The sequence below is a fragment of the Lynx rufus genome, unplaced genomic scaffold (assembly GCF_022079265.1).
Source record: "Lynx rufus isolate CCGP_SWC_20201006 ecotype Redwood Valley unplaced genomic scaffold, mLynRuf1.p SCAF_19, whole genome shotgun sequence".
Taxonomy (NCBI): domain Eukaryota; kingdom Metazoa; phylum Chordata; class Mammalia; order Carnivora; family Felidae; genus Lynx; species Lynx rufus.
In genome coordinates, this window is record NW_025814833.1 from 13,035,275 (window position 1) to 13,060,918 (window position 25,644).

The following is a 25,644-nucleotide window of genomic DNA, read 5'->3' on the forward strand; positions in this document are numbered from 1 at the left end:
GGTTAAGCGTCCAACTCTTCATTTCTGTTCAGATCGTGACTCAGGCCCTGATCTCACAGTCTGTGCGGAGCCCGCTTGGGGTTCTCTCTCCCTTCCTCTCTCTCTGCCCCTCCTCCACTCTCACTAGAAGCCACCTGCACTTTGTGGCTTTGTGGACCTCCCTCCATCTTCCAAGAGTGTGGCTCTAGCTTGTCTCCATCTTCGTATCTCCTTCCTCTGCCTCTGACTCCTCTTGTGCCCCCGTTAGACCCTTGTGATGACATTGGGCCCATCTCAACCCCATCATGTCTGCAAAGTCCTTTTTGCCATTCGCAGTTATCAGCCAGAGGGTCTGGGGATTAGGCTGTGGCCATCTTTGAGGGGCCATGATTCTGACGACCACAGGTAGTATTTGCCAGATTTCTTCACTGTAAAGGTATTATTTTTTTTTTCCGTTCCACACTCTTTTCCTCGAAAGTGAGTCAGGAAGTCCAAACTCAAGGCAGGAGGGAGATGAAGTTCTTTTTCTTCGATGGGGAAAATGCATACATATAAACCCACTTACACACACACATACACATATATAAAATTTGAATTTTGTAAGGCAGATTTGTGTCTTCTCCCTCATTTATTTTTTTCCAATTGCTCATTTCTATCCGTACTGACTCATGGGTAGAAGTCTGAGAAAGGGGTTGGATTAGCACCCAAGAGCACAGAGAGAGGGACAACAGTTAATCCAATCACTCAGCAAATTTTTATTAAGTAATATGTAAAGGTGATAAATAATAAACACAGAAAGAAGGAAAATGCAGAGATTTAAACTGAGGTGATGTCACACTAAACAGGTGGCTATTTCAGATTGGGTAGTCAAAGAGAATCTCTCAAAGGGAAGAACATTTAAGTGGGGACGTGAAAACAAGAGCCAGCCACACAAAGACCACGGGGAAGGATGTTCCAGACAAAGGGAACAGCCAGTGCAAAAGCCATTCCGGGAATCTTTCTTCCTTTGAAAATAAACAAACAGAAAAACAGCTAGCACGGGGCCAATGAAAATGTATCAAAAAACGAGGAAAAGATTTGTCATCATAAACACTCAGGGAAAGAGCAGAACTCTGCAAATGCTTTCACATAGGAGCCAGAAAACAATGTCAAAAGCCTCTGACACATTCAAGAGAAGAAGAAAACATGGCCTCAATAAACCAGGAAGAGGAAGTCAAATACGATAACAAGATCACATGAGGAAAGTGTAAATTATATTGGCCAACTGCAAGGAAACTCAACCAGAGTAACAACCAAAATGTACGTTGGAGGGAGTAAACAGATTTGACACAGTATAAAACAACTTCATGAAACAGACGGAAAAAAGATAAATATTAAAGCGAGGTGAGAAAAGATGATACTATATCAATACCCCCAAAGTGGGTGCAAATGTGAACTAAGTAGTTCATATTAAGAAATCATTTGTCCCATGGAAGAGTTTATACTTTATAGCTATTGTGTCTCTAACAAGTTTTTATTGGCATGTGAAAATGCTCCTGAGACAACTAAGGAAATTAGCAGGATACAGACATGATATATACAGTATAGAAAACAATGAGTGCTTCCATTTACTGAGAACGTATGTACCATGTGCCAAGACCTATCTTGAAAACATTTTATTTTATCCTCAGAGCAACCCCACGCCGTGATACTATTTTATTTTATGGATGAGAAGACAGACGGAGAGAGGTTAAGAAACCTTCCCAAGTTCACACAGCTGCAAAGGAGCAGAGCTTGATCTTAACTTACATTGGGCCGACTTCAAAGCCTCTGCTCTTAACCACAACTCTGAAACCAGATCGCATTCAATAATTACAAACTCGGTTACATTTTTAAAAACACCAGGGCGCCTGGCTGGCTCAGTAGATTAAGTGTCTGACTCTTGGTTTCTGCTCAGGTCGTGATCTCATGGATAGTGGGTTCGAGCCCCACATCGGGCTCTGTGCTGACAGCACAGAGACTGCTTGGGATTCTCTCTCTTTCTGCCCTCTCCTCTCTCTCTCTCTCTCAAAAATAAATAAACATTAAAAAAAGAATAATGTTTAAAATTTTTTTAAAAATGAAAAAGCATCATAGGACTAGAGTAAAAATCCACCAAGGAGCTAACAGAGATTACCTTAGGTGATTATCTCCACTGTCTATATATAATTTTCTATTTTTAAGTGCTCTATAGTAAACACGTATTGCTTGTAGAGTCAAAACAAAATGGTGGAGAAGGGAATAAAGAACTTTTTAGGCTGGGACTCATGAAAAAAATTTAGACTTGAGATACAAATGTTAAGGTCTTCAGACCTTAACACATAGTTAGACATTCAGGTGATGGCTGTAGATGAGCCTGCCCAGAAAGAATGTGTAGAATATGTACAGAATTAAAGAAGAGGAGTAAGGGAAGTAATTCTTCTCCCCGGGAACAGAAATAGTTTCTTATGGCTTGGAAAACTCCTCTAGATAGATTAGACACGCGACATCACTAATATGTTCGTGTCCTTTGTATGAAGGCACCCAACTCTTCAGCGAGAGGAACAAGTATGCTGTTAAACTGCACATGTGCCCATGGCAATATATTATGACATAATAATGGGTAACCAAAACCTACGGAATAGCTGAGCCAAAATAAAAGTCCATTAGATAAAATGTAACTGGCCTCAGAAATTCACACATTGTCCTCTCATCGTATAATCTTTTTTTTTTTTTCAACGTTTATTTATTTTTGGGACAGAGAGAGACAGAGCATGAACGGGGGAGGGGCAGAGAGAGAGGGAGACACAGAATCGGAAACAGGCTCCAGGCTCTGAGCCATCAGCCCAGAGCCCGACGCGGGGCTCGAACTCCTGGACTGCGAGATCGTGACCTGGCTGAAGTCGGACGCTTAACCGACTGCGCCACCCAGGCGCCCCCCATCGTATAATCTTTATAGGCATCTTCCTAGCCTAAGATTTCAGTTTATTATAATCATAGCCTCACTTACTTCAGCAAAGGAAAAACTAGATCCTCATAAGTTTTCAATCCTTAAAAGGCACAGAAAAACATATCTTTCTGAAAGTTTATAAAGCCAAATTACGAAAACAGTAATAAAAGGGCTTATCTTCAAAGACTGGTCATCCTTGAATGTAATCAAACAGCTGTTTATTTATCACCTATTATGTGCTTAGGCTTAATGATATAATTCCAGACTTTTAAAACTAAAAGGAACAATGGTATCTTCCAATCCTTAAATTTTACACAGGAGGACAGTGCTTGACAAATAGTAAAGGATCAATATTTTTAAATATCTAATGAACTGAATCAAACCCTGTGTTCCCTTGACATCATATACTATTAAGAAATAACTATAGGGGCGCCTGGGTGGCTCAGTCGGTTAAGCAGCCGACTTCGGCTCAGGTCATGATCTCACGGTCCGTGAGTTCGAGCCCCGCGTCGGGCTCTGTGCTGACAGCTCAGAGCCTGGAGCCCGTTTCGGATTCTGTGTCTCCCTCTCTGCCTCTCCCCTGTTCATGCTCTGTCTCTCTCTGTCTCAAAAATAAATAAACGTTAAAAAAAAATTTTTTTAAAAAAGAAATAACTATATTATGTCGGTTAAAAAAAAAAAAGTCTGAGCTTTTTCCTAGAATGTGTACTGAATTTCATGAGCCTATTTTACGATTTTAATGATTGTCACTTAATATTCAATTACTTAACTATAAGGAGGGCTTGACTGTGGGAAGCAAAACTACCCAATTTAACCAAATAAAATCATCAGCAACAAATAACTGTTGACAAACGTTGTACGTTCTCAAATATTTAATGCATGCCTATTATGCACAATATTCTGTATTATATATGATATAAACACACAGTAGATATAGTTAGTCACTCGCTCAAAGGATGCCCTTAATGATGGTATAAGCAAAGACATGCTGAAATTACTTTAATGCAGGACCATATGTGATAAAATTCATTGCCCGGGTAAAACCGTTCAGAGGCAAAAGAGACCCCACTGATCTGCTTGGATCAATCAAGGAAAGCTTTAGGTAGGGCATGGAATTTGATCGGGGTCTTGAAGAACAGGTGAGATTTCAATAGTAAGAGACAGGAAAAGGCAATCTGGGTGACATTATCAGATTAGCAATTTTATGTCATTAAAAACATTTTTTTTTAATGTTTATTTTTGAGACAGAGAGAGAGAGAGAGAGAGAGAGAGAGAGATTGCAAGACTAAAAGCATGAGCAGGGGAGGGGCAGAGAGAGAGGGAGACACAGACTCCGAAGCAGGCTCCAGGCTCTGAGCTGTCAGCACAGGGCCCAATGCGGGGCTTGAACCCACGAACCGTGAGATCATGACCTGAGCCGAAGTCAGACACTTAACCGACTGAGCCACCTAGGGCCCCTATTTCATTTTTTTAAAGTTTACTTATTTATTTTGAGAGAGAGAGCATGCGCCCATGTGTGCACGCACGAGTCGGGATGGGGCAGAGAGACAGAGGGAGAGACAGAATCCCAAGCAGGCTCCGAGCTGATGGCCATGGAGCCCGAGGCGGGGCTCGATCTCGCGAACCACGAGATCATGACCTGAACTGAAATTACGCCTAATTAACCGACTGAGCCACCCAGGCGCAATTAGCAAAGATCACTTTGACTAGAATGTGAAGAATCTAGTTGACCAGCAAATACTGTCAAATTTACCCTTCAATATTTCACAACTCCGTCTACAAAGACGGAGTTCCCTCCTGACCTCACCTTTGTTTCAGATGCTCCTCGTGTCTTATACCGGCTACTACAATAGCCACCTGACCGGCAGGGAACCACGTGTTAGCGTTCACTGCTCTAGCGCTAACACCTGGCCCAGTGAGTGGTACATGATACTTGTTAAAGGGATGGCAACCTTATTATGTAGAGTCCAGCACTCTGTTTCCTGTATTGCAAGTACCAGACAATTATTTTACACCGTGGTTGATTTATCACAGTACTTTTAGAAAACCGGAACACCGTCAGCTTTGCACATCGTTGCAGAGATCCTTATTAGGGCTAGGAACCCCATCAAAAACTACCACCAACACAACACCAAAGGGGTGACTCTTAGCACCGTGTGCCCTCTCAGACATGACCGTAATGTGTTGGGAGGATGACGCTCAGATAGAAATGCCGTTCGCAGCGAAGTAAGCCACGTGTGGCCGATCTTTCCCAATACCTCATGAGTCGCGGGACTGAAACTTCAGATAGGGTAAAACGTACGATGAACGGTAGATTGCAAGACTAAAAGCATCTAAGACTCGTAAGAGGTTAATGTCCTTTTGTATTGGCGCCCCCACCCTTAATTCTTTTTCTTTCTACATGCTTTGTTAATTTTGCATAGCACTTTTCTGCAATATATATTTTTCTATCCGACCCTACCCCTACATTCACCAAAATATAAACTCAATGAGAACAAAAGATTCATCACTTTTTACCATATTTCAGCACAAGAGAGTGTTTAGTACTTAGTGATCACAGAGCACGTGTTTGTTGAATTACACACAGAAGAAATTGTTAGATTTTTTTTTTTTGATTAGCAATTACTATATGCCAGACATTGTGTTAAGCAATGGGGATACATTTCTTTAATACATTCATTATCTTATTTGAATAATTACTTTAAATTCCTGTTAAATTTATATAATAATTTGGGAAGAGTTCAGGTTTTTGTTTTGTTTTGTTTTGTTTTGTTTTAAGTAGGCTTCATGCCCAATTGTGGAGTTTGAATTCGTGACCCTGAGATTAAGTAAGACCTAAGCTGAGATCAAGAGTCAGATGCTTAACCGACTGAGCCACCCAGGCACCCCAAAAGGTACTGTTTCTTAATTTATTTAAAATTTTTGTTAACGTTTATCTATTTTTGAGAAGAAAGAGACAGAGCATGAGTGGGGGAGGAGCAGAGAGAGAGGGAGACACAGAATCTGAAACAGGCTCCAGGCTCTGAGCTGTCAGCACAGAGCCTGACGCGGGGCTCGAACTCATGGACCGTGAGATCACGACCTGAGCCAAAGTCGGACGCTTAACCGACTGAGCCACCGAGGCGCCCCCAAAACGTACTCGTTCTTCATTTTTACCTTATATCCCACTACTTTTTAGCACTCAGAGTTCTATCAACTAAGAAGTTGTTTTTAAGTCTTACCTTTCATAGGTACATAAGCCTATCTTCTAAAACTTGATCACTTTTTTTTCTTGGCTCTTCCTTTCCATTACCTATGCTACTTTACTGACATTGGCCAGAACTTATAAATATATATTAAGTAATAATGGTTGTAGGTATCTTTGTTTTGTTTCTGCCTATGGAACTACTCCCACATTTGACATTAAGTATGATGCTGTGTTGTGGGTTTTAGAGACAGAATTCTTTTTCTTGTTAAGAGAGCAAGTTTCCATCACATTTTTTTAAATGTATTTTTTAAGAGGCACCTGGGTGGCTCAGTGGGTTAAGCATCCGTAGTTTCGAGTCAGGTCATGATCTCACAGTTTGTGAGTTTGAGCCCCGCGTCGGGCTCTGTGCTGACAGCTCAAGAGCCTGGAGCCTGCTTCGGATTCTGTGTCTCCCCCTCTCTCTGCTCCTCCCCTGCTCATTCTCTCTCACTTTCTCTCTCTCAAAATAAATAAACTTTTTTAAAAAAATTAAAAAAATAAATGTTTTTTTTTTTATAATTTCTATACCCAACACGGGACCCAAACTCAGAGTCGCATGCCCTACCGACTAAGCCAGCCAGGCGTCCCTCACATTTTTATTCTTAAAACGGGTGCTGAATTTTTTCAAACGCCTTCACCATTTCTTCTTTTAAGGAGATCTATCAACAGGATGCATCGTATGACTTTCACAGTATTAAACAATTAACACTCTGGGATGAAACATTCTCAGTCACAGAGGGTTAATTTTTTGCATACATTCCTAAATGTGTTTGGGTTATATTTTATTTCGAATCCATAATTGATCTATAATTTGTGTACACAAACAAGCAACCTTTTTCTCAGATTTTGATACCTGAATTCTGCAGCATCATAAAATGAATGGGGCAGTTTTCCATCATTTTCTATGCTCTGAATCATTTTATTAAGTATCAGAATTATCGGTTTCTTTCAAAGAAGTCTTATTTATAATAAGAAAGATTAGAACAGCAGGAAATCAAAAGTTGCTGTGTTATAAACTAGTCACACAACTAGTTCCTTATGCCTTGTCAAGTATGGCTCAGGTTCCAATTCAGTTACCTCGTCATGTACAAAGGTATTAACTTAGAATTAAAACTATAAAAAGACTCAGGGCGCCTGGGTGGCTCAGTCGGTTAAGCGGTTGACTTCGGCTCAGGTCATGATCTCAAGGTTTGTGGGTTCGAGCCCCGCATCGGGCTCTGTGCCGACAGCTCAGAGCCTGGAGCCTGCTTCGGATTCTGGGTCTCCCTCTCTCTCTGCCCCTCCCTTGCTTGTGCTCTGTCTCTTAAAAATAAATAAACGTTAAAAAAAAATTTTTTTTTTAATAAAAAAAAACTACAGAGACTTTTCTTTTATAAAGTGTTCTTATTAACTATTCAGATTCTTTGGTTTCTGGTCAAGAATGAACTTATAATGTGAGGGCTAAAACCATAACATTTCAGGAAGAAAGCCTCAAATTTGGGACGGCAAGGGTTTCCTGTCTAAGATGCAAAAAGCATGAGTATAAAAGAACAAAAGGATCAATTGAACTTCAGCGAAATAAAAAAAAAAATTCCGCTCATCAAAAGCCACAAAAATGGGATGGCAAGCCACAGACTGGAAGAAAATATTTATGATGCAATATATCTAAATATTCAGAATAAACTTAAAAACTCCTCAAATGCAAAAAGAAAACAACAAGCCAAATTTTAAAATGGGCAAAGGATTCGAACAGATACTTCTAAAAGATAGACAAATAGCTAATACACATATGAAAATATACTCGCATCATTACACATGAGGAAAATGCAAAGTGAAATCCATAATGAGAAGCCACTACATACTCAAGAGAATGGCTAAAATTAAAAAGGGTACCTAGGCGTGCCTGGCTGGCTCAGTCAGTAGAGCATGCGACTCTTGATCTCAGGATCGTGAGTTCAAGCCCCATGTTAGGTGTGGAGCCTAGTTAAAAGTAAATAAAAAACAAAGGGGCGCCTGGGTGGCTCAGTTGGTTAAGCGTCCGACTTTGGCTCAGGTCATGATCTCGCGGTCCGTGAGTTTGAGCCCCGCGTCGGACTCTGTGCTGACAGCTCAGAGCCTGGAGTCTGCTTCAGATTCTGGGTCTCCCTCCCTCTCTGACGCTTCCCCACTCTCACTTTGTCTCACTATGTCTCTCAAAAATAAATAAATGTAATAAAAAAATTAAAAAATAAAGACTGTCTTTAGAAAGAAAGAAAGAAAGAAAGAAAGAAAGAAAGAAAGAAAGAAAAGAAAATGGATAAACAAATTGTGGTATAGTTAAAAAAAAAAAAAAGGAATGCCACACAGCAGTAAAACAGAAATAACTACTGATACCTGCAGGGATCACGATAAATTTCAAAAACATTATTTCAAAATTTCAAAAAATCTAAAGAAGCCATACACTAAAGAATTCAACAGTGTGTCTCACTCCATTTACATGAAGTTCAAGAACAAGCAACACTACCACATTAGTCAGCATAATCGTTCTCTTCAGAAGGAGTGGAGGCGACAGAAAGACTAGAAAGGGGAACAAGGTAATTCTCTGGCGGGGTGGAATTGTTTTATATCTTGCTCTGAGCTGTGGTAACCTGGATGTGTGCATGCGTAAAAAACAATCGAGATGTGTATTTACGTGCTTGCATATTTTACTGCATTTAATTATAGCTCCATAAAAAGTAATGGAAACAAATTCAAGTATGCTATAACTACCTCCGTTATGGACTTGACCTTTGGAAGTCAGCCCTTCCACTATTTCCTCTTCCAAATGTGTGTTATAGACCCTCCTACTCAGCGGTGCTTGGACCCCACAGACTCAATGCACTGTTAGGAATTCACCCCCTCCCCCCGGTTATTCTTTTCTTCTCTCTTTTCCCTCAACATGGCCACACATTATTCCTGCTATGACTTACTTGCTTTCTGTGTCTCTGAAGAAGTCTACCTTACGGCACCTTGCCCACACGACAGTACACATTTCAACCAACAGGCACCTTTCATATATTATTTCCCTAATAGGATTATTATGTAAAATCCCTAGTATTGTATCTGTCGAATAACTGACTTTATATACGGCCCCTTCTTACTTCGAACTTTTCTGTCTTTTCATGTTCTTCTAAGATGCACCTATTTTAAATCATATCAGAATTCAGAAACACAGTATTATATTTCCAAATAGTTAAAATCCCACATTTACGTTTCAGTAATAGTACCAACATACCATGCATTATTTGCCAAGCGCGCTCTCTCTCTCTCTCTCTCTCCATACCCCACAGACACCTATGTAATCCTTAAAACAACCAATATTATTATGCCCAATTCATAGATGAGAAAGTTAAGGTACTTGTGCAATTAAGAAATTTGCACAAGTCTAGACGACCAGTAAGCGTTTGAGCCATGATGTACACAACTCCAGCATATTACTTCAAACGATTCACCCAAACCATACAATTCAACTATTGGGAATAAGGGATACTCTTTCACACCTACAAAGCAAAGGCTACGTTTCTTTAAACCATGACTTTAAAAATCACAAGTTGTCAGAGAAAGTTCTGAATTTCTCATTACAGCCTGAGAAAAGCTTTAACTGGATTTTTGAATAACAGAAATGTACAATCACAGGGCAGTGCTATTTTAAAAACTACTTGGTTGAGACATCTATTGTCAAGCAATGGATACCTGTATGTATTCACTGATATGCTTAAAACAAAAACTTCAAGTCAATGGCTCCATTTACTGAATGTCAGGGGGTCACAACTCACACTAATTATGATTTCCAATTTTATTCTCTATTTTTTTGTCAGCTCAGAACCCATGGTCACTGACATGTTCTTCATTCCATCTCTCATTCCTTTGTTCATTCTTTTGTTCACTCACGCAGCAAATAGTGTATATTAATCCAGGCATTCAACACATATTCATTAAGTACCAACTTCAGGTATAAACACAGGCAGAAGAGACATTATATAACTTATAAGGCAAATTGCTTCCATAAATATACCGGTTACGGAGTATTGCAGCAACTGATTCCCCTCTATGAAGATGATCCATCATCTCTAAAACTGGGATAATGACCTGTTCAGGAGGAAAAGAAGTCAATATTTACTATAAAAATCAATACTAAAATTTTCAAATTATTCTATCTATGTAATACGTGACACATTTTGTGACCGAAAGACAAAAATGTACGTCCATGTTCCTGACATCCATGTTCTAGCTTATGAAAATTAAGAAAATGAAGAACGTTAAAGGAATTGAATCTGCAATTGTTAAATTATCTTCAAAATTCCAAACTGACTCATTAGACAGTATCGACTACATTTCTGGTGAAATCATTAGAATAACAACCAGGTACACAGGAAGTTCGATTAACCCTAAGGAGACCTGAGATCCTGCATGAAGTTGGGGGAGACCAGAGAAGTTGGAGGTGGAGAGCGGAGGCCAACATTTGCCAAGGAGATACACAGCCCTACATCCCACGTTACCAGGAGCACACAAAGTCTCGAAAGCCCGTAAGCAGGGCCCACAATTTTAGAAGTGGTTGGTCCGAATTAAAGCTAGAAAGGTATAATAAGATTTTGAAAGCTTCAAAATACAGAATAGGTAACAGGGGGGTTGTTTTCTTGATCTGGACTGAATTTTTATTTCGGTGGTGGTTTTTTAATGGAAAAAGAGCAGGTGGGGTTACAGCAAACTGAGTCTAATATACTGTTTCTAGTAAATGTGAATGCTTTGCATGGGAGATGTAGAGTATATTTCACGTGCTCTATTGATTTCAAATATATTGGGAAGCAGGAATGTATATTTTAGTTAAAGGTTTCTTGTTGATAAAATCAATTTACTGCACTGGGGAGATAAAGATGTAGACTATGCAATTTAGTTTGCTTATATAATTGTTTGTAATGAAGCTATATAAAGACCTAAAATAATTAAGCTAGAGAAAAAGGTTCTCTTCATTGTTTCCTGCCTTCTATTTCTTGGGTCTTCATAATTCTAAAAAAAAAAAAATCAAATGGCAATATAGCATTTATATTTATTTACACAATCATATTTTCTGTTATTACAAGAAACTGAGTAGCCTCAATGAAAAAAAGTTTTAAGCATCTCAAAATCAACTGACCTTTGACTTACCTTTTCCAAAAATGCTGAAGCGGTGAGAGAATTTTGAGGTGTTGAGAAACTTTTTTACATTTTAGTTTAGAAAGAGACCGTGCAAGCAGGGGAAGAGGGGCAGAGGGAGAGAGAGAGGGGGGATTTCAAGCAGGTTTCACGCCCTGCACGGAGTCCAACGAGGGGCTCAATCCCACGACCCTGGGATCACGCATGGCCTGAGCGGAAACCAAGAGTCAGACGCTCGACTGCCTGAGCTACCCAGGCGCCCCAGAGGTGTTGAGAAATTTTAATTGTTTTTTTTAGGCTCTACAACTGTTTTTTTAGAAGATGTGCCAAGAGGTAAACAGCCATAGCTAGATTGTTCTTAGGAATCTGGCAATGTGAAAATAAATAATTCATGTCCCTTTTCATCAACTGCATCTAGAGTGGAACATACAGGTCCCCAGAATGAGGTATTAGAACTTTCACTCGATCCCACGGTTTCAATGAATCCACCGGCTGCACTATATCTCAGAGTCTGGGGCTTTCCCATCCAAAGCCTCCAGATAATAAACCTCTGGTTTCCCAAGGCACAGAGTAGTGGATGTCGTCGGGACATGGAACTCCACCCACTTACTATAAAGACTTTCAAAGAACAGCCCACATTTTCAATCTCAAGATTTATTCCTGCCTTCTGCAGACCAGATGCCTCTGAGTCTGGAAATATGAGGAGTTCTATGGGAAGAAGATGTTGGTTTCTCCCAAAAGCTCGTGTCGGGAGAGATTCTGAAGTTGTAACTTCCTCTGACCAGGTAAAAGATTAAAGTACACGATTGTCAATGTTTCCACTCCTGTTCTTTGTCCTTTCGAATTTTTCCATTTCTTCAGTCTCGCGTTAGTGAACTTAGGAAGGGAGAGGAAGTAAACAATGTAAACAGTGATCCATTTATGCAAGATTTAACTAAAACTAGCTGTTTTCAATCAAGGAATCTGTATGACCAAATATATATATTAGGAAATTAACACTGCTGGGGTGCCTGGGCGGTTCAGTCAGTCAAGCATCTCACTCTTGATTTCGGCTCAGGTCATGATCTCACGATCGTGAGATCGAGCCCTGCACTGGGCTCTGTGCTGAGTATGGAGCCTGCCTGGGATTCTCTCTCTCCCTCTCTCTTTTCCCCTCCCCCTATTTGTGCTCTCTCTCTCTCAAAACAAATAAATAAACATTAAAAGAAAAGTTAACACTACTTGCAACGTGGGGGTAGATCAGAGAGAGAGAGAAACTACAAGTTTCCAGAGACTAGTTCAGAAACTACAAGACCAGTTCAGAAACCACTCCCATAGTCAGAGCATGAATTAAGAGCACAGAGAAGAGCTATGGGGATCACCAGGGAAAACCAGGACTCGGGACTCACAGATATTAAAGGGATAAGGTGACAGCAAAGACAAAATCTATTTAAGTAACTGGGGAAATGGTAATGATATCAAGCGAGGCAGGGTATAGCAAAAAAGGAAAAATACCGCAAGGAAGGAGAACAATGGTTTGGTGTAGACACACCGAAGTACTCTAGGGCACACCAGATAGCACCAAACAGACAACGGAAGACAGAAAGCGTCTAAACCTTGATTTAGATCGGAAGTAGAAATGAAAATACAAGGATATGCAGCCAGTTAAGAGCTGGAGTAATGAAATTGGGAAATATTCCTCAGAAGCGCCTTCGCCATGAGAAAGGGTAATCCCCAAAACACTGTTGTGCAAGGAACCAAGGAAGATAAGCTGGCAGAGAGAGAGAGAAAATAGGTAGGAGGGAAACTAAGAGAAATGTGCGATTAAAGCTAAGGAAGGAGGCAGGTTCCGAAGAATAGTGGCTGGAGGGGATTCGACTGTTTCAAGTTCTGCCCAGAACGAGTGAGCTACCAGCTAACTGATTCGACAGCTATAAAGTCAGTGATTACCTTTTTTTTCAAGAGTAGTTTGAACACAGGTGGGGAGAACCACACTGCAGTGGTTTGAAAAATACGACAAACATGAACAGGGGTACCTGGTTGGCTCAGTCAGAAGAGCATGCGACCCTTGATCTAAGGGGTCGTGAGCTCGAGTCCCACATTGGGTGTAGAGATTACTAAAAAACAATAATAATAACGAACTTAAAAAAAAACCCAACACAAAATAAATTCTTTCAAGAACTCGCAAGGAACTCAAACTTGTCCAGGAATTACTCGATGGTAATGGCAGCCGTCGAGCAAGCAAGGCGAAAGAAAGGATGAAATAAGAAGGGAACAATCGGGTAGCCATTTAGAAAAATAAATAAGTTTATCCCACTGCACATCACATTAGGGCATCCTAAATAAATGCCAGATAGATCAAAGGGATAAAATGAAACTCTGAAACAGTACCAAAGAGAATCCAAGTGAAATTACTTATAATCATGCAGTAGAGAAGGTAAGCAGGACCCCAAGTCAAGGAACCGTAAGAGAAAAAAGCCGTTAAGTGTAATTATACAAAAAAATTAGAACTCTGTGCTTTAAAAAATATCACAAGGCCAAATGGCATTTGATGAACTAGGAAAGACACATTCACCACGCACACATGAGAGACAACAAAGGGCTAATGATTTTAGCTTACACACACACACACACACACACACACACACACGTACACACACAATTAATCAATAAAAACAGTAAGACATTATAGTCATATAAATACAATGTGCATGTAAAGAATGCAATTAAAAACATACAATTTGAAATGAGGCATTGGTTCCCCTATGAAATTCACACACACACATGTACAAAGTCTGTTTATGTCCATTACTGGTGAGAGGGAATAGAAGTTTGGGAGGAATGTTCACTTGCCATTCTATACTTTTCTGTTCAACTTGTTTCGAAATAGAAAAATAAAGAGGAGCCAGCAAAAGAAATAAGGAGGTGTGGCCACGAGGTAGGAGAAAGGAAGGTGTGGTAACCTAGACGGTTAAATCAAGTGTAGTATAAAGAAAGAAGTGATCAAGTGTGTCAGATACTGCTGAGAGGTGAAGTGAGGAACTGAGAAATTACAACACGATTTGGTAACATGGAGGTCACTGGACACCTTGATAAGAGTGGTTTACATGGAATGGTGGAGAAAATGGCTGATTAGCATGGGTTCAAGAGAGAATGAAAGAGAGGAAACGAGTACATGAAACTCTTGCAGAGTTTCACTTTAATAAGGAGCACAAAAAATAGGTGGCAGTTGGAGGGGCGATATAGGGTGGAGGTAGATGTTTTGTTCTGTTTTACTTATTTATTCACTCATTCATTCATTTTTAAGTAGGCTTCGTGCCCAGTGTGGAGCCAACGTGGGGCTTGACCTCACAGCCTTGAGATCAAGACCTGAGCTGAGATCAAGAGTTGGATGCTTAATCAACTGAACCACCGAGGAGCCCCTGTTTTATTTTGTTTTGATAATGGGGGATACTAGGGCAGGTAAAACCGAAAAGCATGACATTACACAAAAATGTAAACTGAAGAAGTACCATATTGTGTTATAAATTTCAAAAGCATGTAAGACAATACGTGTGTGGATTCATATATGGATATACACATACACACATATGAATACAGAAAAAGCATTAAAATATTCATGGGGATGATAAACCCCCAATTTGGGATAGTGTTACCTCGGGAGAGAAAAGGGGAGAAATGCAACTGGGGAGGGACAGACCATCTAGTTGTGTTCAAGGGACAAGGTAGCCCTGTTCCTCCGCTATTTTAACTCCTCCCCGAGGAGAGAGAGGCTAAAAGCTTCACCTGTATTTAACACTTTAATAGGTATCTGAAAAAAAAGATGGCAAAATGTTAAGCTATCACAGCTAAGTGGTGGGCATATGAGGGCTCGTTATACTGGTCTCTGTTCTTTTCTGTATGTTTGAAATATTTTCATAAAAGGAAACAAAACAGCGTAGTACATGAAAGTGGGGACCATGTGGATGAGCAGACAAGATATGACATATAAAGGCCCGCAGATATAGATGGACAGAATGCTTCCAAAGATTCAGGAAAAAGATAGGACAACAACAGACGCAGACATGCATTATAATGAAAAAGACACACGTCTCCACAGTCATGACATTCTCACGAATACAAGGAAAACTGATCATGACGCAGAGTACACACCTGACAAAGACATAATTGTGGTTTTGCCCTTAGAATGTTCTACTTAGTGCACCAGAAATGAAACAGATAAGACTGTTTTGGATTGTTGCAATAACTTGCATCAGTTCAACCAATTTTACTCTGAAGCGTTTAAGTGATTCACAAGTCTAATATTTCACACAAACCTATCGTATGTTTAGATGATATTTCAAACAGAGATCTCCAGTTTTGGACTTAGCATTTAATTAAAATCCACTGTCTCACTCTTTCCCACTCTGCCCAAGAGCCAATAGCTTTAAAAATAATGAGATTTGAGGGGCACCTGGGTGGCTCAGTCGGTTGAGCATCCAGCTTCATCTCAGAGTTTGTGAGTTCGAGCCCCGCATCGGGCTCTGTGCTCACAGCTTGGAGCCTGGAGCCTGCTTCGGATTCTGTGCCCTCTCTCTACCCCTTCCCCACTCATGCTCTGTCTCTCTCTGTCTCTCAAAGATGAATAAACATTAAACAAAAATTTTTTAATTAAAAAATAATTAAAAAATAAAAATAAAAAAAATAAAAATTAAAAAAATAATAAAAAAAATAATGAGATTTGAGAAATGTCTAACCAATCTTACACCATGAAAGGTAAACACTGCTGATGAATTAACCTTATGTTACAGAAAACAAACCCAGAGTGTCTAGGATCACCTGCCTTCGAATAAAATTTTGTTAAGCACACTGATAAGAAAAGCGGACAGAAAAGATCAGTGAAAAGTGTAATACACTACAAAATTGAAAAAGGGCACCGTGTAGAAAAACTGCATAATGGTACTTCTCTCAATCAAGCAGTACAAATTCAAAATCACCTTGAAATTGCAAAGAGTGGCGTTTAAGAAATAGAATTGTATTCTCTGGGACAAGTTTTAAAAATGTCACAGAGTGTTAAGACTATCAAATCTTTCAGCTTTCACAGAGGAAAGACACCACACTCGCCTCCCACCCATGGCACTGAAGACGCCCTCCTACCCTAAACACGTCAGTCCTAGGTGTTGAGCTGGGTGGTGATTTTTCCCCCCTTGAGTAAATCTAGAACTGGAGCGGATTGTGTAGGATGCTCCCACATATGCACCCATAAGAACATCTGCAACACTAAAAATAATAAAGGTTGTGCCGTCTTAAAGGTTGCAGCTGTACTGGATTTCAGAACATTTATGCGAGTGATCAACTTGTCTGCTTTCCTCCTTATCAGCATTTTTGTGCTGTAACGAGGGGGTCCAGAGAGGTAGAACAGCTAGTTGTTGGCCTAAACTCCTACCAAAAAGACTCGATCCCTCATGTCCCAGAAGTTTCTCCCTTTCCCCTGGCCGCATGCCAGGATGCACTGTCCTTGACAATTTCAGTTTTCTTCCAAAAGTCACGGAGGCGATCTGCCCACGGACCACCATGTGGTCATTACCATTACAGCTTACAGCATGAAGTTCCACTGCCTCTTACAACAGTACCACTCTTCCCCCCCCTTTTTTTTTTAACGTTTATTTATTATTTTTGAGAGACAGAGACAGAGCATGTGCGGGAGAGGGGCAGAGAGAGGGGGAGACACAGAAACTGAAGTAGCTCCAGGCTCTGAGCTGTCAGCACAGAGCTGGACACGGGGCTCGATACCATGAACCGTGAGATCATGACCTGAGCTGAAGTCAGATGCTCAACCGATGGAACCATCCAGGTGCCCCTCTATCTGGTTTTTCTAATAGTGGTTGCCCTCTTGTAACAAGGGCTAAACTTTCTCTAATGGATGTTTAAAGGTCAACTGCCAAGCTTTAGCTGTCTTCGTCTCCTTCAATGTTACAGTGTTATAACTCTTATCTACCGGAGTGACACTGTCATGTTTCATATTGAATCATACCTCTCTCTGCTACCCACCAAAATCCTTACCCTAAATTATACACTCAGTCTCCCTCACTCAATCTCCCTGTCACTAAGGTTTCGTTTCCCCCATTCACCTGGTCAGGGAATAGTGCATTTCTCACCATTCCTGTCTACAGTCTTACTTTTGGAAGTTAGCAATCTGTCTCAGCCTCTTCAGTCAAAGTCCATTCCACATAATTCATTAAGCACTGTTACACAAACATCTTGCAAGAAAAAAAAGAAATGAGAAAAGAAAATATGGGCAAGGGGCGCCTGGGTGGCTCAGTCAGTTAAGCATCCAACTTTAGCTCAGGTCATGATCTCGCGGTTCTTGAGTTCTAGCCCCGCGTCGGGCTCTGTGCTGACAGCTCGGAGCCTGGAGCCTGCTTCGGATTCTGTGTCTCCGTCTCTCTCTACCCCTTCCCTGTTCACTCAGGCTCTTTCTCTCTCTCTCTCTCTCTCTCTCTCTCTCTCTCTCTCAAAAATAAACATGCAAAAATTAAAAACCAAAAAAAAAGAAAATATGGGCAAGAAAAAATAAAAATCATTATTTACATCAGTGGTCCACAAACTTTGAGTATGTAGCAGAATCCTCTAGAAAGCGAGATAAACCGAGATTGCTGGGCCTCACCCCCAGCATCCAGCATTTCTCATTCAGTTGATGTGGGATAGGTCTAGAGAATTTTTTTTCTTTTTTTTTTTTTAATATTTTATTTTAAGTGATCTCTACACCCAATGTGGGGCTCAAACTTACAACCCCGAGATCAAGAGTTGCATGCTCTACTGACGGAGCCAACTGGGTGCCCCAAGAATTTGCTTTTCAAAGAAGTTCACAAGGGCTGTTCCTGCTGGGAGACCACGGATCACACTTTAAGAATTAATGACTGACAGATAACATCGTTTTTATAGAGAGCTTAGAAGAATCAACTGGAAAACTAATACAGTAAAATGCCCACTACAGCAAAATCAGCCCCATAAAGACAAAGATGTCTTCTCTTCCAACAAAATTTGTAAACTACTTAGGAATGAGCTTAAAAAAGAAACCCGGAAGACTTACAAACAATAAAATTTTACTGGTTTGTAAAACCATAAAGGACATGAATAAATGGATACAGGGATAAATATATACAAATATCGAATAGAAAAACTCAACATGACAAAGATGCGAAGTTCCCTCAAAATTCGTATAGAAATTCAACACAATTCCAATCACATTGGCAAAGGGTCCTAAGTTCTTTTTGGTGGCAGAGGATGGCTATTTTGTATGTTGAATCCTCAGTTCATTGGAAAAAGAAAATCACCCAAAATGTTTTAAAACAGAAAAATAAGGGACGATGCAACCTTTCGCAGTCGATAGTACAATGTACTGTAAAGTTACGGTAACTATAACCGTGCGGTACCAGTATGGGGACAGGGGGATCCATAGAATAAAGTCCCCAAACAGATCCAAGTGCTTATGGTTATTAGCTATGTGGAGAAAGTGGTACTCAGGTTGGGTAACAAAAAATGGTGAATCTCTCAATAAAGAGGTTTGGGGAAACTGGCTAAGTTAGGGAAAAAAACTGAAATCCCATCTACACCATACAGATACATCCCACAGATGGAATAAATAACTGAGCGTGAAAAACTAAAACTGTAACAGTAGAAGATAAAAAAGAATATATATTTTTAAAGAGGCAAAAATAAAATCTTTCTGAGGGCCAACACAAAACGCAGAAGCCATAAAGAATATGAAAATGGTGGGGCGCCTGGGTGGCTCAGTTGGTTAAGCGTAGGACTTTGGCTGAGGTCATGATCTCGTGGTCTGTGAGTCTGAGCCCCGTGTCGGGCTCTGTGCTGACAGCTCAGAGCCTGGAGCCTGCTCCGGATTCTGCGCGCCCCTGTCTCTCTGCCCCTCCCCCACTTGTGCTCGGTCTCGCTCTCTCAAAAATAAATAAATGTTAAAAAAAAAAAAAAGAAAATAGTTTGTCAATTTGTTAGTAAAAAGAAAGAAAGGTTACGATTCTCTAGGGTACGACTGCGCCCCGAACATACGGACAAGCGACAGCAGCAGGTGGGGGGATGAGGAGGAAACCCGCAACACGTAACCGGCAGGTTAGTGTTCATAATATGTAAAGTATTCCCCAAAATCAATAATAAAGCTGTGTCAACCAGGAGGCAAGTTTCTGAAGAGGCCTTTCACCGAAAAAGAACCACAACAGGAAGAGTAAGCAAAAGCAAAGAGGTTTGAGCTCAGTCGCGTGGGTTTGTATGCGTGGGTAAAACTGGGAGAAAAGCCCCAGCCGTTTTAAGGGCGCATTCATTGCACAACCTACTGCTCTTTTCCACACTGTCACCTTCAAAAGATAGTGAGACATCTCTCAGGGCCTATTTACCATGGGAAGTCCTATATCTCCCTCTAAGAACCGCAAACAAGGGAAAGACAATGAGAGAGAAAGAAGGCTTACGAGAAATTCAAAAATGAAGTCTATACCAAAATTCAGGAAAGAGAAAAAAAATTACTGTGCATTTTACTGGAGAAGGAAACTAAGCGGAATCGTCTATTAAAGCTTCCAATTGGGGGTGAGTTTAAACAAGCAGGTGAAGGTGGTTGTTTTTTTTCCCCAATTGCACGTTAGCAGGCCATAATTCAATTTGTCCTCAATGTTCCAAAGGGTAAAATTCTCAAGTGGTTTTATATTACAGTAATCATCTTACCAGAAAGCTGTTTATCCAAGCAAAATGAGATTCACAAGCGATCTTAAAACAAAAATGCTTGTATGTCCAAGATAATAGAATAATCAAGTTCCAAGTGACTGCTGAAAAATCGAGATGCAACACAGGGATTTTATTACATTATATTCTTCTGGTATTATAAAAGTAAAGATTGAATCATTTAATTGTCTTTGCACAAGAGATCCGTAAGCTGATGGATTCTGGTTTTCAAATCAATCTATAGCTGAAATCTAAAGTCCATGCTTTAAATGCTGAGCAGCATCTAAACAGTAGCAAAAAGAAATAAAAGTATTTCTTTCACAGTGATCAATTCCATATAGTGTTTCTTTAAAAAGAAAAAGTATTAATCATTCCTCAAAATAACTTAGGTGAATATGAGGAGAATCCTGACTATATTTTGAATAAAATTTTTATGGGAAAATTTTGAAAAATTCACACAGATGAGATTAGTCTATGTATATTATGTATGTGTATATATATATATATATATAACTATATATATAAATAATATACATTTATATGTTATATATAAGATATTATACATAATACTTATTATTCTGACCAAGAAGAATATATTGAGTTCTACCCACATGATTAGCTATTAATATTGAATTAAGAACCCTCTTTAACTAAGATCCACTCTATAGACCACAATCTCAGAAAACAAATGGAGTATTTGATAGTAATCTGCCTTCCTAAAGGTTTACCCTATTGTTCAACATTAAATTAAAAATACAAAGAATTTCCTTTTAAAAATATACAATACTATTTAAAAAAAATTTTTTTTAATGTTTATTTATTTTTGAGAGAGGGAGGGGCAGAGAGACAGGGAGACACAGAATCTGAAGCAGGCTCCAGGCTCCGAGCTGTCAGCACAGAGCCCGGCACGGGGCTCAGACTCATGAACCATGAGATCGTGATCTGAGCCGAAGTAGGATGTCAACCCACTGAGCCACCCAGGAGCCCATAAGATACAATACTATTTAATATCCCATTCATTCATAATCAAAACGAGTCAATTAAATGAAAAACAACAATAAAAACCTGGCCTGATCATAATTAGTGTAGTCCATTCACTAGTGTTGTACTTCTTTTTAGTAAGTAACCTTCAACTATGGTAATAATTGGTAAGTGACAATTCACTAATTCGAGCTCAATAGAAAGCCAATGTTTCCGATTAAGAGCTTTGCAACATACACGTCTCCACTTTATTAATTGGGCCACTCAACGTTTACTGTGCAAGGGACCCGAGGGAGTGCAGGAGGCAGGTCTGGATAGAGAATAGTTCTCCTGGGTCCATAACAGGTACGTTTATCAAATTTAACAACACGAAAGAAGGCAGGAAGAGAAGGGCAGGCAGCTCTATCATTTGTACAATCTTATATATCCACGGTGGAAATTGTATTATGGGGTTTAATTGGGTCCATCGTTCACCGATGAGTCAAAAATTTAAAGTAGGAATCATTTGTGATTTGCTTTACCATTTGATCTACAGCCAAAGCTTTTTCTTTGTGCACAGGCCTACTGATTGAATCTTGACGTTTTCGTTCATAAATTAAGCTCACCATTACAATAAAATGCATGAATGGTGATTTATAGAATTGTTTTGTTTTCTTTAAAACAGGAAGAGAATATAAAGCACCTTGCACAGCAATATGAATCCAGAATCCCGAAGTTTGTACAATTTCCCCCAAATTAAAAAAAAAATTTTTTTTAAGTACACTCTACACCACACATGGGGCTTGAACTCATGACATGCTCTACTGACTGAGCCAGCAGGCACCATCACCCCCAATCTTAAAATGGCAGGTGCGGGGACGCCTGGGTGGCTCAGTCAACTAGTTAAGCGTCTGACTTTGGCTCAGGTCGTGATCTCGTGGTTCATGAGTTTAAGCCCCGCGTCGGGCTCTGTGCTGACAGCTCACAGCCTGGAGCCGGCTCCAGATTCTGTGTGTGTGTCTCTCTCTGCCCCATCCCCTGCTTGCTCTCTCTCTCAAAAATAAATAAACGTTAAAAAAAAATTAAAACAGCAGGTGCAGGGGCGCCTGGGTGGCTCAGTCACTTAAGCGTCCGACTTCAGCTCAGGTCATGATCTCACTGGTTCGTGAGTTTGAGCCCCACATCGGGCTCTCTGCTGTCAGCACAGAACCCGCTTTGGATCCTCTATCCCTCTCTCTCTCTCTGCCCCTCCCCTACTTCTACTCTCTCTCTCTCTGTCTCTCTCAAAATAAACACATAAACTTAGAAAACAATTTTTTACTCAAAAATAAATAAATAAATAAATAAATAAATAAATAAATAAATAAAATGGCAGGTGCAGGACTGAGGTGAATGGAGTTACACCTCAGGCTCTAAATTTTAAGAGGGTCCCCAAAACTCAATATTCAAATAAATACTCATTGAAAGCTAGCTTACAAATGCAACCCACAACTACCATTATACTTAATAATGAAAGACTGGATGCTACCCTCTAATCTCAGGAGCAAGACAAGGATATCTGCTCACACCACTTCTATTCAACAACGTGCTAGAAGCAGTAGCCAAGGAATCAGTCAAGGAGAAGAAATGACTGGCATCTGGACTGGAAAGGAGGTAACAAAACTACCTTTATTGGCAGATGACTTGAACTTGCATAAAGAAAATCCTGAGGAATGAAGTAAAAGACTACTAGAATTAATAAATGAGTTCAGCCAGGTTATAAGATACGTCAATATACCCAAATCAATTGCATTTCTATACGTTTGCAATAAACAAAATGAAAATGGAATTAAGAAAACAATTTCAATAATCACAGCATGAGAAAGAATAAAATACTTTGGAATAAGTTTCACAGAAAGTACAAAATAGATACTCTCAGAACAAAACGTTGCTAAAAAAAATTAATAATATCTAAATAAATGGGAAAACATCCCATGTTCATGGATTAACTAATATTGTTAAGATGCCAATGCTCCCCAAACCGATCTGAAGATTCAACATAATCCCTATCAGAATGTCACTAACTTTTTTGTAGAAACTCTCTAGCTGATGGTAAAATTAAGGACAGTATCTCCAACAAACAACACTGGGCACAACTGGATAGCATATGCCAAATAATGAAGTTGGACCTTTCATTTCAAATCATATACAAAAATTAACTAAAATGGGGTGTCTGAGTGGCTCAGTTGGTTGAGCATCTGACCTCAGGTCATGATCCCATGGTTTGTGGGTTCGAGCCCCATGTTAGGCTCGCTGCTGTCAGTGAAGAGCCTGCTTCAGATCCTCGGTCTCCCTCTCTCTCTGCCCTTCCTCTGCTCGCATGTGCTCTCTCTCACGCTCTCTCTCTCAAAAGTAAATGAACATTAAAAAAAAATTAAAATGGGTTAACCTCTTCATGTTAGCGCTAACAGGAAAAAATTCATAGAAGAAAACATAGAGGTAAATTGCTATGCTCTCAGATTTGGTAAAGGATTCTTAAATATGACATCAAAGCAGAAGAAAATGAAGATAATTGAGCTTCATCAAGATAAAAAATTTTTGATTGTGAGGAACATGGAGTAGGAGGTTCATGAGCTCATCTCTTCCCATAGACATACTAAAGCTACAACTACATACAATAAAACGCACTTTAAAAATGACCTAAACAGGGGCACCTGGGTGGCTCACTTGATTGGCGGTCCAACTCTTGATTTTGGCTCAGGTCATGATCCGAGGGTCGTGGGATCAAGCCCTGTGTCAGGCTCTGCACGAAGCATAAAGCCTGCTTGGGATTCTCCCTCTCTCTCCCTCTGCCCCTCTCCCCAACTTGCTCTCTCTCTCTCAAAAAATCAAATCAAATCAAATCAAATGCCTAGGAATAAATTTAACCCTGGCGGTGAAAGACCTGTACTCTGAAAACTCTAAGACAACAATGAAAGAAACTAGAGACGACACAAATAAATGGAAAGATATAACTTGGTCATGGATTAGAAGAATTAATATTTTTAAATGTCCATACTACACAAAACAATCTACAGATTCAATGCAAAAATCTATCAAAATACCAATTGTATTTTCTCCAGAACTAGAAGAAATAAACCTAAAATTCATACAGAACCACAAAAGATCCTAAATAGCCAAAGTAATTTTGAAAAAGAAGAACAAAGCTGGAAGTATCACAACCCCAAATTTCAAACTACATTACAAAGCTACAGTAAGCAAAACAACATGGTACTGGCCAAAAAACAAAAACAAAAACAAAAACAAAAACAAAAACAAAACACATATATCAGTGAAACAGAAGACAGAGCCCAGGAATAAATCCATGCTTCTATGATCAATTAATCAATGAGAAAGAAGGCAAGCATATACAACGGGAAACAGATGGTCTCTTTAACAAATGGTGTTGGAAAAACTGGACAGCTACATGCAACAGAATGAAACTGGACCACTTTCTTATACCACATACAAAAATAACCTCAAAATGGGCTAAGGATCTAAATGTGAGACCTGCAACCATAAAACTCTTAAAAGAAAATATAGGTAGTAAACTCTTGGACATCTGTCTTAGCAATATTTTTATGGATCTATCTCCTCAGATGAGGGAAGCAAAAGCAAAAATAACTGGGACTACATCAAACTAAAAAGCTTTTGTCCAGCAAAGGAAGCCATCAATGAAATGAAAAGGCAACCTAGTGAATGGGAGCAGATATTTGCAAATGATATATCCAATAAGGGATTCATATCCAAAATATATTTTTAAAACTCTAACAACTCAACACCAAAACAGACAAGCAATCTAATTGAAAATGAGCAGATGACCTGAAGAGACATTTTTCCAAAGACATCCAGCTGGCTAACAGACACATGAAAAGATGCTCGACATCACTATCAGGGAAATGCAAATCAAAACCACAGTGAGGGGCACCTAGGTAGCTCAACTGAACATCTGAGTCTTGGTTTCCACTCAGGTCATGATCCCAGGGTTGTGGGATCAAGTCCCGTGTCAGTGTGGAGCCTGCTTAAGATCCTCTGTCTCGGGGCACCTGGGTGGCTCAGTCGGTTGAGCGTCCGACTTCGGCTCAGGTCGTGATCTCTCAGTCTGTGAGTTTGAGCCCTGCGTCAGGCTCTGTGCTGACAGCTCGGAGTCTGGAGCCTGCTTCAAATTCTGTGTCTCCCTCTCTCTCTGCCCCTCTCCCACTTATGCTCTGTCTCTCTCTCTATATATATATATCAAAAATAAATAAAAACATAAAAAAAAAATCCTCTCTCTCTCTCTCTCTCTCTCCAACCCTGCCCCCTGCCCCTCTCCTCCAATCGCCCTCTCTCTGAAAAAAAAACCAAGATAGGACAAAAGCCATAATGAGACATCACCTGACACCAGTAGTTAGAACGGCTAAAATAAAAAGGACAAGAATAACAAGTGTTGATGAGGATGTGGAGAAGAGGGAACCCTCGCGCACTGTTGGTGGGAACGCAAACTGGTGCAGCCACTGTAGAAAACAGTATGAAGGTTCCTCAAAAAATTGAAAATAGAAATACCATATGATCCATTTAATTTACTTCTGGGCATTTCCCCAAAGGAAACAAAAACACTAATTCAAACCGATATATGCGCTCCTTTGATTATCGCTGCCTTTTTTACAAGAGCCAAGACGTGGAAGCAACTTAAGCGTCCTTCAACAGACGAATGGAT

The 25,644-nt window shown here is 39.9% G+C and overlaps 1 protein-coding gene across 2 annotated transcripts in view; it reads right to left on the reverse strand.

Moving 5' to 3' along the window:
* KLHL13 (kelch like family member 13) overlaps positions 1-25,644 on the reverse strand; it is a 202,892-nt gene that overhangs the window by 112,416 nt on the left and 64,832 nt on the right. The window contains exon 2 of one of the 2 annotated variants that reach the window (XM_047081852.1): positions 10,165-10,238. The exons of the other annotated variant lie outside the window; for it this stretch is intronic. Within the exon in view, the coding sequence (XP_046937808.1) occupies positions 10,165-10,217 (53 nt within the window). The 5' untranslated portion in view covers positions 10,218-10,238. The remainder of the gene's footprint in view (positions 1-10,164; positions 10,239-25,644) is intronic. 2 annotated transcript variants of the gene reach the window in all.